Source organism: Branchiostoma lanceolatum, chromosome 2 (genome assembly GCF_035083965.1).
Source record: "Branchiostoma lanceolatum isolate klBraLanc5 chromosome 2, klBraLanc5.hap2, whole genome shotgun sequence".
In the NCBI taxonomy this organism is placed as follows: domain Eukaryota; kingdom Metazoa; phylum Chordata; class Leptocardii; order Amphioxiformes; family Branchiostomatidae; genus Branchiostoma; species Branchiostoma lanceolatum.
The window spans coordinates 28394275-28410102 of record NC_089723.1 but is presented as its reverse complement, the minus strand read 5'-3'; the positions used below and the strand labels follow the sequence as shown (position 1 = coordinate 28410102).

The 15828-nt window shown below is 41.7% G+C and overlaps 2 protein-coding genes across 4 annotated transcripts; both read left to right on the top strand.

The window, feature by feature from the left end:
• The first annotated feature begins 32 nt into the window (after positions 1 to 32).
• Positions 33 to 8220, top strand: LOC136428398 (sister chromatid cohesion protein DCC1-like). Of its 3 annotated transcripts, XM_066417873.1 has the most exons (12): positions 118 to 159; positions 590 to 607; positions 967 to 1131; positions 1356 to 1518; positions 1976 to 2110; positions 3002 to 3092; positions 4600 to 4738; positions 5540 to 5601; positions 6091 to 6248; positions 6626 to 6711; positions 7352 to 7414; positions 7968 to 8220. In XM_066417873.1, the coding sequence occupies exons 1-12, from the start codon at positions 143 to 145 to the stop codon at positions 8077 to 8079; spliced, it is 1209 nt and encodes a 402-aa protein (XP_066273970.1). In that variant the 5' UTR covers positions 118 to 142; the 3' UTR covers positions 8080 to 8220. The 3 variants fall into 3 exon arrangements, with proteins under 3 accessions (XP_066273971.1, XP_066273970.1, XP_066273969.1); XM_066417874.1 differs by lacking the exon at positions 590 to 607 and having other exon boundaries at positions 33 to 159; XM_066417872.1 differs by lacking the exons at positions 118 to 159; positions 590 to 607 and adding an exon at positions 176 to 318.
• A 4197-nt stretch (positions 8221 to 12417) lies between these two features.
• LOC136426961 (potassium voltage-gated channel protein Shal-like) lies at positions 12418 to 13857 on the top strand. Its single transcript, XM_066415679.1, has one exon. The coding sequence runs from the start codon at positions 12418 to 12420 to the stop codon at positions 13855 to 13857; it is 1440 nt and encodes a 479-aa protein (XP_066271776.1).
• The last annotated feature ends 1971 nt before the right edge of the window (positions 13858 to 15828 follow it).

Sequence of the window (15828 nt, the reverse complement as noted above, 5' to 3'; positions counted from 1 at the left end):
AATTATTACGTAGACTTCCTTTTTTTCACCTTAGATTTACATACAAAATATTACAAATCTTATTTTTTTGTTTCTATTGCTTATTCTTATGATTTATTTTCGGGAGAGAGAGGTTTGTAGGGGTTAGAGGTCACCAGTAAACATGGCGGGAAAATCGAGGTGAGGTTGTTCGTGGGAATGTGGCCAAACTTTGACCACTGTTTAACTACTTTTGTGCAGTCCAGTCGTGATTCTTGTTGTGAAAATAGTTTCTATGAACATGACAGACTTATCATACATACATCTAAGTGTGGTGGAGTTTAGGGATTTTGATTTGAGGTGCGTGAAATTATAGAGAGGTTGGGGGGGGCAGTTGGCTACACAGTTTCCTCAGCAAATGTTCTGGTAAATGTTAATTGATTTCATGTACACGTGTATGGTAAACGGTGTTAACATAGTTGTTGCCACGGGAGATGTAATTTCATTTGCTGACGTAATTTGCTCTGCCATGATTTTATGACCATATCTTATTCAAATTAATGTAAATGTAGTTATTATGTACAACAATTAACATTTTAAATGCATCTAAGCATCTTTCTTACAATTGCAGATTTCTATTGACTGAAGGGTATGTATACTGTAAATGTATTTAAGTTTGCATGGCTTACGTTTCGCGCTCAGGGGGAAATGCGGTGTTCGCGGTTTGTAACGTGTATTCTGCATGTTTGAATAAGAGTGATGGCGATGACATCATGGTGACGCAGTGGTACTAGTAGTCAAAAGGTTCATTAGTATCCGCTTATTCAAATATCAATTTAATAGTTATCTAATCTGCTGAGTCTGATGTCCGTTTGCCTAGGAGCTCTGATGATGTAAACAAAAACAGGAATCGCTCATATACACCCGAATGTAATAACAAATTACAAAATAACAGATAGGACTCAAATTATGAGGAAGTGTCAGCTTGTCTATTTTCCTTGCATCTAGAACCCTACAGGAGGCCCAAGCTGTAGCAGAGCAGGCCAAACTGGACCTGACTGACCTGAACAGCAGTGTCCAGTCTCTGTACCTGAGTCAGGACATGGGGGACCACGAGGTCAGACTGGTGGAACTGGACAGCAGCATGGTCAAGCATCTAGAGGCTGGCAACAGGTGAGGCTGGAGTAGAGCCGCGACTCTAAGCTTTGATCTAATTTGTTCATTTTTATTTTTTATTTTTTTGTTTCAAATATGTAGGTTTGGTAAAACTTGAAATGATCTATCAAGAAATCAACTTCAGGTATTATCCAAATAGAGACCATTTAAGTTACAACTTGTAGAAGAGAAAGTTTAATCAGCTCACAAGAGTTATTTATTATCATTAATTTTTTCTGTAGTCTAATGGTGCGAGGAGACAAATCTGACATGGCAGTGGTGTGTACAGATGACAGCACGTTTGAACTCAAGTCCACACAGACTACCAACAGTCTGTTGTTACTGCCAGACTGTAGGGCACCAGAACAACTTGTGGGTGGGGATGGCTGCCTGCTACATAAAGAGGTAAAATATTAAAACTGGAAGTTCCGCGTCAGCACAGTAGAAAGCCTCTAGGTGGCCCATTATCGAACTTGACCTTATTACTTGTCTTAATTACTGGTGTGTCTTGTCGCTACTGCTTTAACCTAATTGCGTAACCAATAGGAAATTGGGTGCCAAACGACTACTTCGGTGTGCTAAAGGTTAAGGCCCTGTCACGCATGTACAGTCAACGAGCTTTGGTCTTATTTGTTGATCCCCAGTAGGTCACCGAATATAGAAATAGCCAGACACTCATGACTCAAGCATATTTTTCACCTGAAAATCTACTCAATCACAATGGACAGGACTCTACAAACATCAATCTCTAAAAATCTCACAATGATTGAGAGAGCTTAAAGAGCGCAGATCAATTTATCCATCTTCCTGTTGTGTGACGGGTTTTACGAAAGATTTCACCCATTTCTTTGTTCTTTCCCAGGTCTACTGTATCTCACACGTGTACTTGGAGCTGAAGCAGTGCAGGCCCAAGTTAAAAAAGTTACAGACTTTGCTGCAGGAAAACGTCTTCACAGGACCAGAGTATGAATCAGATGAAAAGCACACAGGAAAAAAGGTTAACAGTCTAGCCCTCTGTTCCTACTTTTTTTCAGTACTTTTCTACTTTTTCCACTGGACATAAACTTGCCTGCATTCTTCTATGTAAATATGATATACATGCTCACATGTTGTCATCCAGGCGAAAAAAAAGTAGCAGACCATTTTTTTTTTCTACAAGAACTCATATTTCTTCTCATGGTTAAAACATTTCGCTCTGCCCGAGTGTTTTTCTCATTACATCAATAACTCTTAAATTGGTTTCCCTAGATGACATGTACATAACCGTGAAAGTCATTTAGGTGCAGGTCCAAAATACTGAAGCATCAATGTACCGGTACTGTACCTGTACATGCAAGTCTATAATTTTTTACTTATTTTGTGACTGAATACGTGGTATTCTGCCACAAAGATATAATTACTAACAACGCTAAAAGTTTCACTTGTCCAGTTTTTGCACATGTCCTTGTTTACCCCCCTTTCTACCCTCTGTTTGCACCTGTTACTGACATTTGGCGCAGATGCTAATAATCCGCCGAAAGGCGGGCTGAGCAGTATTGAAGAACAAGAAGATGAAAATTTAGAACTGGAAAAACATAAAAGCATTGTATGGCTGTTGAAATCAGTACCGTTTTTAATTTGAGATTCTCTCGAAAGCATATTATCTTTTTTCATAAGATAAAGGTCTAAATAAACCTATTGACTGTTTGTGTTCATATTTCTGTCATTAGGATCACATGATGAGTAATGACCACAGGTTACTTGTCAAATTGTTCAGGTACGGGTCCGGAACTGTACCTAGACCTCTGTACCTGTTCCTGTACCTGATGTTATGTTTAGGTACCCATCACATGTGACACACCATTGTCCACAGTCCATGACACACCATATTGCCCTCTCCTCCCATCAGTACACCACTACAGACCTTCTCAGTCTCATCCAGGCAAGCGAGAAAGAGTTGTTGCAAGAACTAAGGAAACTGCACGCTGTTCATTATGATGGTAAGTTTTCCCTGACATTGTGTGTTCTTTCCACTCAATGATACCAATTAAGGGCATATCTGATTCTGAAGTTATGTTTCCTATTCTTTAACTTCTAAAGTAGCATTGCATATATTTTCAGTATTTACAAACAGTTGAAAAATAGCCTGCATCATTGTCCCCTCATTTTTCAGTAGTAAAACGGGGTGTTTGCAGTGGTTTTTAGTTCATGGTTGAAACAAGGTGCTAGGCAGGCAGAAGACAGTACAAGCATTTTCATAGTAGTGTTAAGTTTGTGGTTCGCTGTGAAAACTGTCAACACGAACTACCGCCACCTTAAATGCATTTGCAGCACACCCTAGCTGGATGTAAACAAACTGGCAGCTATTCTTAAACGAGTTTAAACTGTAATTTCCAACACAAAAAATTGGACTTACCCAAATTTTCGACCGTACGACATCGGTCTTTGTCAAGGAATGATCCATCCACCGCTGGGGTGACGTCACGTTATGCAGATAGCACACGTGACTCCGTGAGTAGTGGATCGTAAGTATTGGAAAGTCTGTAGCGCCCGCCGTCTCTGTTGAGGGATGGTCGTAGGGCCCTGATGTAAATGGCTTCCTTGATGCCTCTTGCAACGAAGTCCGACTCAGTGTCCAGAATTTTAACTTTATCCAGTGAAACTGAATGTCCAGGGGATTCTATGTGTAAGTGCTGTGAGACTTCTGAGTCGGACTTCGTTGCAAGAGGCATCAAGGAAGCCATTTACATCAGGGCCCTACGACCATCCCTCAACAGAGATGGCGGGCGCTACAGACTTTCCAATACTTACGATCCACTACTCACGGAGTCACGTGTGCTATCTGCATAACGTGACGTCACCCCAGCGGTGGATGGATCATTCCTTGACAAAGACCGATGTCGTACGGTCGAAAATTTGGGTAAGTCCAATTTTTTGTGTTGGAAATTACAGTTTAAACTCGTTTAAGAATGATTTCTACCAACACAGATGAACTTTCAAGCTAAAACTGGCAGCTATTTTACATGTGCAATGATATAGGCATTGCATTTTCACTCCCTCTCCCTGGATATTGTTATGCAAATTACCATAAGGTTCATTGAACTTACCATGTGAAGAAATCACCAGAAAAATGACTTCAAACATCTGACCTTGAGTATCTTTAATTAACCCCTTGTTACATAGGAAATGTGCTGCAGTGTCTAATCATGAACTGTCAGTCCCGGTTCCAACCTCCAATTAAACATCCCATCCAAAGCACTGTAACTCATTCCAGATTGTAGAGAAAACAAGCTCTAAGTGGGTACCCCTAACTACCTGACATTACTGTGTGAGTGTAGCCATGAGTCAGCCCAGCTCTCAACTATAATACAATTGGGCCTGAGCAAACCATACTTCCAATTGTTAAAGTATCCTATTACACCACTTCTGCTAATTCTGCAATTTGTCGCACACCAAGACAATTAAAGAAACAATCATGCCAACTGATTACAATACCTTTGTTTTTAGGTTACTGGAGACTTGTTGACTTTGACTACATGGGAAACGTGCTGCAGTATATCATGGACACGGTAGACTGTCAGTCCTGGTCCTACGACCAGATTCCCACAGACAAGCTACTCAGTATGGAAGACAACGTGTACCCAAGGTATGGATATCAACATCAACAGGTTAAAGGAGCACTTAAGTCCAGAAGGGGGTGTTATTTTCCAATAAATTATGTATCAATGAATACATAATCAGCCGACACTTTGCAGAATTCCACGATGTATGTTTGTAAAGCAATATGATACTCAATAACCCCATGCAGACCCTACCCATGCATTCCCTATACATGTAGATGCTTCCTTCATGGGGAATATTTTCAGCATCAATGTGGTGCGATAAGCACAAAAAGAGGGGCAATTGTGTCATAGAATGTCAATGATCGCAAGATGAGTTTTTCTTATCGCCCCAGAAATTATTTCTGTAGCCTAACTTTTGTAAGGCCTTGTCAGCCCCATAGGCTGATATTGCTTAGAGGATACTTGGGGAGCTTAGCAGAATACAGTACTAAATGCCTTTTGATGTGCGCAGGACTAGTGGGTACTTTATCGTATACTGTAAAGTGATATATGCACTTTTTACCTCCTAAAATTATTATCCATTGGGAAATAACAGTCCCTTCTTCTGGAGTTTAGTGCTCCTTGAAGTGATCAAACAGTATGGGTCAAAATAGCAAGTTAAAAGGAGACACACACACTCATATGCATACAGACATCCATATAAACATACAGGTGATCACAAAACTAAAGATATGAAGTCAAAACCAAGTGTCAAGCCAATGAAGATCTTGGACCAGAGTTTTTAGGCATCATAGTTTTGGTAATGGCCAGCGCTTTTAAGTGCTGGATATTTAAAAATATCTGAGTTTCTGGTTTTGAACTGAAGTTGTTGCCTTTCCACACAGAGTTGTACTGCAGCACTGTTTGGACTGCTATGGAGACAGGAAAATTATGGAATTGGATGGAGGTGAGCGATGAAGCCTGTGTATATTGTCAGTAGAAGAAGCCTACTGGTGTGAACTATTATCACATATACAATGTAGTGTCATATCATGTACTAGTAATTGTATGATATGAATTATAGCCTAGGATTTGAGAAGTGTACCATGCTATAGTAATATAGATGTGTTATATATACACAAAAAAAAGTTTTGAAAAATAAGAGGGTAAGTCAAAGAGTAATGCAAGTGGTTCTAAGTTGCTCATAATACTCTGAACCACAAAACGAGATATTTTAGTCTTAAGAAGATGTGTGCCTTTACCTTTGCCCAAATTTCAACTCATTCAATGAAAAAATGAGCCAGTTATAAAACCACTTGCATTGCTTTTTAACTCGCCCCTGTAGTAAATGAATGCACACTACGTCGACATTTATTACATGTGACGTACAATTTGAAGTTAGGATACTTATAAAACATGTCCTGTTTTGCTTTATTTTCAAATTGAACAAAAACAGGTTCAGAAGAGGTCCATGTGCTGAGTGAAGACAAGGTGTGTCGTTACTTTGCGGAGTATCTGCTGAAGGGGGTGGGGAAGTTCAACCTTGCCGAGTTCCTACAGACATGGAAGGAGAGTGTTCCCGTCGGCATGACTACCGACCTTCAACAGTTAGAGGTAGGTGGACAAAATGGTAGCCATGGTACATGTATATAGATTGCACATCTGTTTGTTTTTTTGTTTGTTTTCAATAGATGGTAAATCACCTTTAGGCTTAGCACACCAGTTTTGGACTTTTACTATTTTTTGTTTGTTCTTGCATAGCCTTTGGCCTCCAATAGTTGACAAAAGTTTGAGGACTTTTGTATTTTTAAGATTTGATTTTCTTTTTTCAGTTGAAATATAGCATGAAAGGATTGTGATTTGTTTGGGGTGCATAGATAGGTTTTGTTTGAATTTGGTGATGACAATATTTTTTGCTGTTTGGCAAAGTGGCTTGTTTGATTTTTTTGCTTGTCAATTTTTATTGTTATTGACAGAACCTTTCTCCACAGGGAGTAGCGCTGATTGATAAGAAGAGCCATCCACAGGTGATCTCCCACTTCCCAGTGACAGGGCTGCCAGAGGATGCACCGGACAGGTAAATGTTGGGCCTGGGTTAGGGGTGGATACCGGTACGCTGGACCTGATTCGGACCTTTATAACATCTTAGGACCGAGTCCAAAAAAACTGAAAGCCTAAAACCTGAGTCAAAAAAACCCTGAACAAAGTACAAATATATGTTTCTATTTTGTTTGATAAAAAGTGTTTTGAGTCTCCCCTCTGACAAAAAAGGCATTTAAAATGAGTGTAACATTCAAATATCAAACACTGGTTTATCTTGAAAGTCTTCTCACCAAGAAACATTTATAGTCGTGCGTGTCAGTATTAATTCTCTATGCTTAATATTGGCCTAATAAAGCAAAACATCAACTGGACAGGATCAGGACCTAAACTTGGACTTATGCCTTATCAAGCCAAACCGGTATCCACCCCTAGCCTGGGTGTATTTATGTCAGTGTCTTCTCTCCACCATAGTGAATATGAATTTTCCTATGGTTGAGAAAAAGCAAACTGGACTCTAACTATCATATTTTGGGAATAAATAAAACTGTCTTAACTTCTTTCAAGAGGCTTGTGATACATTTGTATTAGTTTAATGATGTTGAAATTATACATGCAATAAATATTTCAGATTTCGTGACCCTTCCTGTACATTACTTTTACTGTTATTGTTGTAGGTTCAACAGACTGTTCCGTACTCGAGAGAAGTGGACTTTGGAAGATATCACCCCTTACATAAGGTTTGCAACTCCTTTTCTTTCTTGCCAACAGTGCATTTGATATACTATAAATTGTAGGCGTTGTGTGTCAATGTGATTTTTGTTCAGGTTCTTGACTCTGTGTACGTTGTCTTTGTTTTCGGTGTGTCTGTTGGTTATGTTGGTGTGTGTGTCCATAGTTATTTGAATACAGTGTCAGTAGAGTGGCAGGAAGTGGTCAATGGTCAGACTTGCCAGAGTGGGACAAAGTAGATGTCAGAGACAGCAGCACTAGTCATTAATCAGACATGATAGTCCAGGTCATGGGGTCAATAGAATAGGTTACTAATTCACAGGGAGGTGTTGTTTTTGGTCTGTCTGTGTTTTCGCTGTTTTATATTTTCCATTTGCTAGTTACGTTCACCGGCGTAGAGTGACAGGAAGTGATCAATGGACATATCTGCTAATCTAAACCACATTTGCATGATGAATGAACTACAACTATAATTAAACAAGGCATTTATCAATCACACACTTCCTTGTTGCAGTCTGTCATTTCAAATCCCATTCTTCACTGTGTTTATTTTCTGTACAGGGATCTGTGTGAGAGAAAACAGACGGTCGGATCCCTTCTGACCAAGTTTGCACGAGCTTCAACACTTCCAGATGGGACCAAAGTGTACAACTCCAGAGTACCTATCAAGTAAATACTGTATCCTTACATACATGTATGGATGTCTACGTGTGGAGGTGCCTTGCCATAAATTGCGTTATCATGTAACGAAATTGATATATTGCTGGTTTACATGACAGTAATAAAAGATATGTATTCATTATGTGTAAAGATATACTTGTGAAGCAAGACTGTTTGTCTGTCTGTCTGTTTGTTCATAACTGCCAAACTGCCTTAAGGCATTCATGTGGCACACATGTTCTTAACGTTAAGTACAAGCTACATAAGACCAGACTGATAAGTTTGATCCGCTCACACTGTGAAGGACTCCTACTTTTGTTGATAAGTGTGGTGGGTTCTTAACATGCTTGTGGTATGGCTCTTCCTCGAGGACAACATTAGGACCAGCTAGGGATTCAAACCCAGAACCTTAAGGTCCTAACTTCTAAGTCAGCAACCCTAACCACAGGGTCACCATGCTACCTGGCATTGAAAGAGATATTAAAAAACTCCAACATAAACCATCAATGATGTTGTATCATTTCAATATCATATTGTTGCTTGTCATAGCATAGTATTTTTAGCAAGTCCATGACAGAAGTGACTATCAACAAGGGTCAACGACAACCTTTTTCATCACAAGACTGCAGAATTTAGTTTGACACGTCCAATGACTGGCCAAAGAATGCCCTCAATGTGCCAAACCACATCAGTCAAAAACTACCAACGAGACAAGAAGTCTCTCACTTGAACTCTATAAAGACCTAGACTCTGTTGCAGTTTTTTTTCATTCTGATTGCTTGCAGAGATCTGACGGTCTTCCAAGTAAAAAAATCACAACCTGGTATATAATCAAGACCTGGTGTACATGTATAATCAGGACCCTGTACAGAGTTAAAGAAAAAAATGTTTGAGTTGCAACCAAGGCTGTCTCCAGCTTTCATTTTTTTTGCCATCCCACTCATTGTTAGGGACCCCATGTTGTTGATTTCGTTGTTTAATGTTTCATTTCAAGCTTACGAAAATACATTTTCATCAATTCCATGTTATGGAGTTCAGATGTTTTGGACGTACAGGGTGAAATTGTCCTTCCCAACAATCAAGTTTCCTGGAGACAGCAACAGAGCCTACTATAAAGCCTCAAGAGAGGTCATCTATACTGATCATCGATTCAACATGTTTTGGGATTAGTCCATTGTAAAAGTTAATGGAGGTGTGCATGCCACAGTTAATCGGGTTGGGGCCCTTTATTATAGAAATCCTCATTACCAATATACTCTGTCTACCACCTCAGTGGGCCGCTTAACCAGCTAGCCAATAGGCCGCTAGATTTAAGATGGTGATTGACAGATGGTCAGAGGGCGGCAACATGCAGAAATTAACTGGAACCAGGAGCTCAACTGTGCGGCTATAGAATAAAACCACAACAAAAGTAAATACAGTATAACTCGGCCAAGATTTTACACAGCTTATGTCCAACAACATAGCAAGAACAGCCTGATGCAAAATTTAGCTTGAAATTCAGAGGCGGCTGGATCAAAGGAACCCAGAAGCAGTTGAAGATGAGAAGGTATGCTGTGAATATTAAATAGGTGCCCCTCGTGTTTCCATACTAAATAGTAAGGTAGCCTGATTGCCAGGAAAACATATAGTGTTCGCACGTGATGTAACAGTCATACTGATTGTTTGAACCTGGAAAATTCAGACCTATAAATCTGTATGTCGTGATTGTGATTACATATGCAAATTTAACTACACCTGAAGACGTCCGTGTTTAACCATCCAACATGGCGGATAGTACGTCATAGTCACGTGAGTATAAAAACGTCACACAACGGATTCGAACACACTTGTGAGCAAAAAAAAAAGTAATTGAAAGAAGCTGTCTCTGATGGTTTTAAGGCATTTCGCTTCAAATCACATGGAAATGCGAGGAAAAATGAAAGCGTTACGTGAAAGTCTTGTCCCGTACATGAGAGTTCCCATGATCTGTCCTTGGTGCTGAAGTTGGAGAAGTGCTATGACTTGTACTTGTGAAGCTTTATTGACACATAAATATGCCTCTACAGAGGAGGTCCTGTTTCTACCATCGTTCCTTTTTATGTTTCTGTACGATAGTCAGTAGAATGATGGAAAAAAGGAATGAATTTTCATAACTTGCCAATAGTAACATAAAACATCCTCAAACTAAGTACATGTACCTTTTGATATGTTTTAAATGCTCCTAGCCCCAAACATGCGCGCACAGTGTTGCGCTACAGCCCCTTTCAAAATGCCCAGTGCGTTCCGTGATTGACATGTCGTTATTTCCGTGTTACGTTCCATTAACTTAGAAACCCTGTACCCGTAACCCTCTATCACGTGTTGCCTAGAATCATTACCGCACAACATCGCCCGCCCTCCTAACCAACGCTAAACAGGTTTCCCCGGAATGTCCTGAATTATTCAACAACTGTCCATGTTGGAGCACGACGCACAATCATTGTTAGCGCCGATAAGCTTTCTGTTGCGTACTTTAGACTAAGACGTCCCTTTTACCGCAGGGCCTCCCGCGTTCAACATTAACGGGAGAATTCTTTAAACGAATCCCAGCGTACTCTGCATACTAGTACGTGAATTGAAAACAAGTCCCTAAGTGTGGCGACTTGAATCGTAAGCCAGTCGTTTTTTTGTTGGACATGCCTGGAATATTTATAGACAAAGAAACGAAGAGCATTCCCGGACAACACGGCGTCCAAACTGTTGAAATGCACATAAATATTTCAGACCGACGCTATTTGCTGATATGACCACAGAAATGTTCCCTGGCGCACAGTTGAATTACTCAGTGACATTACTGTCCAGACACTACGGCTGCTTGGTGATTTGTGCTTATGTTTTTTTTTTCTCTGTCAAATAGGGACAAACAGTGGGACTGCATAACTTCAACTCAAAGCGTATTTCTCTCCGCTTTCTTGCGCTATTTCACGCTTTCTGAAATATTACAGATGTGCGGCGTACTGTCACTTCTCTAAGTATATATGTGTAATGTGTAGAGCCATCCTCTTAATGGTTAGTAGTGGATGGTCCCGGGTGTTATCGGTGCATACAGGAGCTCTTGTTGACGTCAACTTTAGAACATCTAATTGTGATTGTTCCCTAGGCAACAGTTGGTGTGTGCTGACATTCGCATCTTTCTCCGTAATTTGTGGGAAATGGCTGAGATCCCCGTAATCCTCCATGCAGTAAATGCGGCTGTTTACCAGCTGACGACTCGTTAAAATGGGAGTATCCATTCTAGCGTCAGAAAGGGGATTGTTTTACTGTGTTTTGTCTTTGTCACCAAGTATTGCACCATGTGTGTGTGTTTGTCTTAGTGTGTGTGAGCACGTATGTGTGTTCTCGAACGTGTGTGTGTGTGCGTGCGCTAGTGTTTGTATGTGTATGTGTTTATAGGTATATATGTGTGTGTGTTTGTGCACATGTGCGTGCGTTTGTGTGTGTATGTGTGTGCGTGCGTGCGCGTGTGAAGGGGAAGAAAAAAATACCATGCATGTCAAGTCTAGGATGTGGAAAGAATCTAATTCGCACAATTCTTGACAATCTATCTCCACATATATCTAATACCATAAAACGGACAAATATTGCGTTAATAATACTAAGTAACTTCACACAGCACCCTTTAAAGTAATTTATGATTAGTTTCATCACGACGTGCATATGATTTGATAATCTACCAAAGAATGAAGAGTAGATAATGTGCATAATACCAGCGTCAGACACGGGAAATGCAATATTCAGTCAAACGTTATAAAATATTTTGTCAGATGGATTTTTCCTGGGCAGACGCGGCTGCTGGCGCCTGTGGAAAGCGACAGGGCAAAAAAGTCAATATGACCGATCTGCACAGGAGTCATTACAATTTGTAATGACGAGGAAAGTGGTTGGAAGCCGGCGCACCCATGTTGCAGCCTATGTACGGCGGACAGTGATGGAGGAAGGATCTTCTTCCCTAAGCCTTGCCGGGCTATGACACTCCTGTTTACCAAGTGAGCTGGCTGTTGGTAAGTTGGGGGAGCAAGAGTCAATATTGCCGATATAGCGGACATTAATTACGGTTGAGGAGCCCGCGGGTAGCTGAAGTCTGATATTGGAGCTGCGCCGCCTCCTTGAAGACGCTACAGACTCCAACACGGTGGAAGGGAAAATCGTTGGAGGTCTTGACCTAATTATGTTGCATTGATCAGAAGTGAAATAGTTACATTGTTTAAGCCGTGCTTCCGCTTGGGTCTGTGCATGCCGCGATGTGGTGACATTGGATGCGCTGGCCACATCCCTGGCGCCCCCCCTCCGAGCTGACGTAGGACGTGGGGATAATGGCGACGGTAACAGCATGGCTGATGCTCTTGCCTCTCCTAGACCCATCTCGCTAACACGAGAAAACAACCCTCGTCGTGCCTTCCTTCTCGCGAAGCTGAGCTCCAAGCCCAGCCCCGACGAACCGGAACAGAGGAGTCCCAGCTTGAGCGCTTTCCTTCGGAAATTCAGCAAGTTCGGCTCGGACCTAGGGGAGAAGACCCAGCCCAGTCCTCAGCGGAGCCTCGCTCCCCCACCGAGGATAAAACCCAGGTTACTTGGAGATGTCCGACTTGTCTTTAACGTGAGCGGTCGCCGCTTCGAGACATGGAAGAGCACGCTGGACAAATTACCGGACACTTTCCTGGGAGGCACGGAGAAAGAAGCTTACTTCGACGACGACACCAAGGAATACCACTTTAACAGGGACCCTGAGATTTTCAGGTATATTTTGAATTATTATCGAACTGGTCAGCTACACTACCCTAAGTGCGAGTGCATAGATGCATACGACGCCGAACTGAATTTCTTCGGTCTTTCTGAATTTTCCATCAGTGAATGCTGCTACGAAGACTACAGCGAGCACAAGAAGCAAAGACATGAACAGTTACAGGAGCTTCTGTTGCCCGTACTTAACGTGCCCACTAAAGCCACGACCTTGCGGCAGAAGATGTGGAGCATTCTAGACGGTTCGAACGAGTCGGGCCACCCCTTGGCCCCCCTGTGTTACTATACCACAGGATTCTTTATAGCAGTGTCAGTTCTGGCCAACATAGCAGAAACGATTCAATGTGGGGCCCTACCCGGGACCACAAAGATCCTCCATTGTGCAGATAGGTACCCGAAGGTTTTCTTTACCATCGACACAGTGTGCGTGGTGATGTTTACAGTGGAGTACGTGACGAGACTATACTCGACTCCAGACAGGTTCCGATTCTTCAGGAGTCCGATGGGACTGGTAGACTTGGTGGCAATCTTACCCTACTACATCGGGTTATTTTTAATGTCTTCCAAAACAGAGCACGGTGGCTTTGACTCGCTCTTTGTCACGCTAAGAATCTTGCGCGTTTTTCGGGTCTTCAAAATAAGCAGGCCGTCCCAGGGACTACGGATTTTGGCACAGACTATAAAAAGTTGCGTAGACGAGCTAGGGTTTCTCCTCTTGTCCTTTATGCTCGCCGTGGTTATGTTCTCGACATTCATGTTCTATGCGGAGAAACTCATGAAGGCCCCCGTGACAGACTTCAAAAGCATCCCCGAAGGATTCTGGTTTATTTTAGTTACCATGACAACGCTAGGATATGGAGACATGCTACCGGTCACGTGGTTGGGAAAAGTTATGGCGGGAATTTGTTCTCTCAGCGGAGTGATCTTGATCACCCTACCCGTGACAGTAATAGTGTCAAACTTTAATCGTTTGTACTGCCAAAATAACCCGGATATAGCCAAGTCTCCCGAGGCCACCCTGCTGGGATGATCTCGTGCCCATGGTTATATGCAGCTGTTGGAGGAACGAGAGTTTGACCGGACAAAGCCGAGGATTCCCGAACCACTAGACATCTAGATCAGGTTTGGTTGTCCAATGTCTTCATGACAGGTTTTAAAAGGTGCAGATAAAGTTTGTGCATTCAAATAAGAGATACCAGGGTAAGGGAATAAAACCCTGCCATACATAGTAAAAAAAGTACTTTGGGATAGAAGCGGCTCTATTGGACCAGGCTAACATGATGAACCGAGAACCTTCCAGGTAAAGATATACATAATATATCTTTATATTCTGGATCATTATTGAACCAATAACACCCCTAGCAGTTAGCTATGGAGAAGAACCTCAACAGTGTTCTATAATAGAACATTTGTCTTGGTATCATTAAAGATAATGTCCATGCATGGCAGGATTCATCATTACATAGATTGCTTATCAAGATACTAAGAGGCGTGCCCCGCTCTAAGCAATACAGCTAGGAATAAAGAGATTCCTTAGAAGATTTAGTAAGCACCTAGTACTTCAAAGTGGCAACCAGAGTTGTGCATCTTCAACTTTTAATACCGCGACTATGTCATCTTTTGAATTGTGGACAACCATTTTTTTATATTGGCCTGTTTCAGGACAAAGTTGTTTAACGTAGTAACTCCCTTTCTTTTCGTAACCCTGCTGTATCATCAATCTGAATTGATCGTTACTGGTTTCCAATCATGGACATGTAATTAAAGCAGCTGCGATCACACACCCCTCCCATGTCACCTTTAGCGCAAGCATTTACATTCGGCTAAAACTAAAGACCAACTTGTAAATGTGCGAATGCATCAGAGTACGTGCATGCCAAGTCGATTTGGGGAAGTAGGCCGGGTGGCTCAACGTTAACGTTTTATCAATCACTCACAGAAGCATCCTATTCTGTCGAAAGCCATATTGCGTACACGCCATAACATGGATGGGCGACATGGGTGAGATACTGTTGTTGACCTTTATTCGGCTGCGGTGGCGAGGAAAGAGAAAGACTTTCTCGTCTGTGTCCGTCAGTGCTACGCTAGAATCTCACATTTTCTCCCTAGCGCTGTATGTATGTACCACACGACTCGAGTGCGGAAATGCCCCAATGCGAGGCCCCTAAGACTGCGGAGAGAATGAGTCTTTGGGAAGACAGGACTTGCATACAGAAGCTGGCTGCTTCAATGGGCCAGAAATGCCGACTCCCAGCCAAACATCCAAGACGCTGTAGTATACTCGCCAAGCCTAATCCGCCGCGCAGTGTACATGGATACGCGCTAGCCCTTTGAACCGTTACTTCGCAGTAAGTCTTCTATTTTCTTTTCGATGACCACGAAGAAAAATTCACCCGTTCATGATATTCTTAGAAGTGTTGGCAGAGCTCCATAATACCTTCCATAAAGAAAAGAGGCGCGAATCGAGGGAAAGGTGTCGATGCACCCCAAAGTCTTGATTAGATGTTTTCTTTCTTATTTGAATGAAACGTATAAAACGACCTCTGCGTTCTCCCAATAACACCCGGGACATGACAGCGCCGGGCCACATATCAGCGCTAAAGCACGCTAATTTAACTTGGCATGAATATATGGACCACTTTATCTCCTGCAGGTAAATCCAGTTGCGTCTCGCTTAATTGATTTATCTTAGCAGGTGTGCAAATGATGTGATGATGTGCTATGCGCTGAATGATAAAACGGGAGGGGGGGGGACTTGGATGGTTCTATGATTTAAAAAAACCTAATCTAACAGGCGATACTTTAAATCCGAAAAGACGCTATATCCGAAAAAACTTTGAGAAATTAATTTGGGGAAGAAAATTACCATCAAATGATGCTGATGATGTTACATAATGATGCGGAATATTAATAACTAGAAGGGAAACATCTTTTATTCTACATAATATACACCAAATAAATGACAGTTACTGAAGCAAATGGATGAAATTTAGATTCCAGA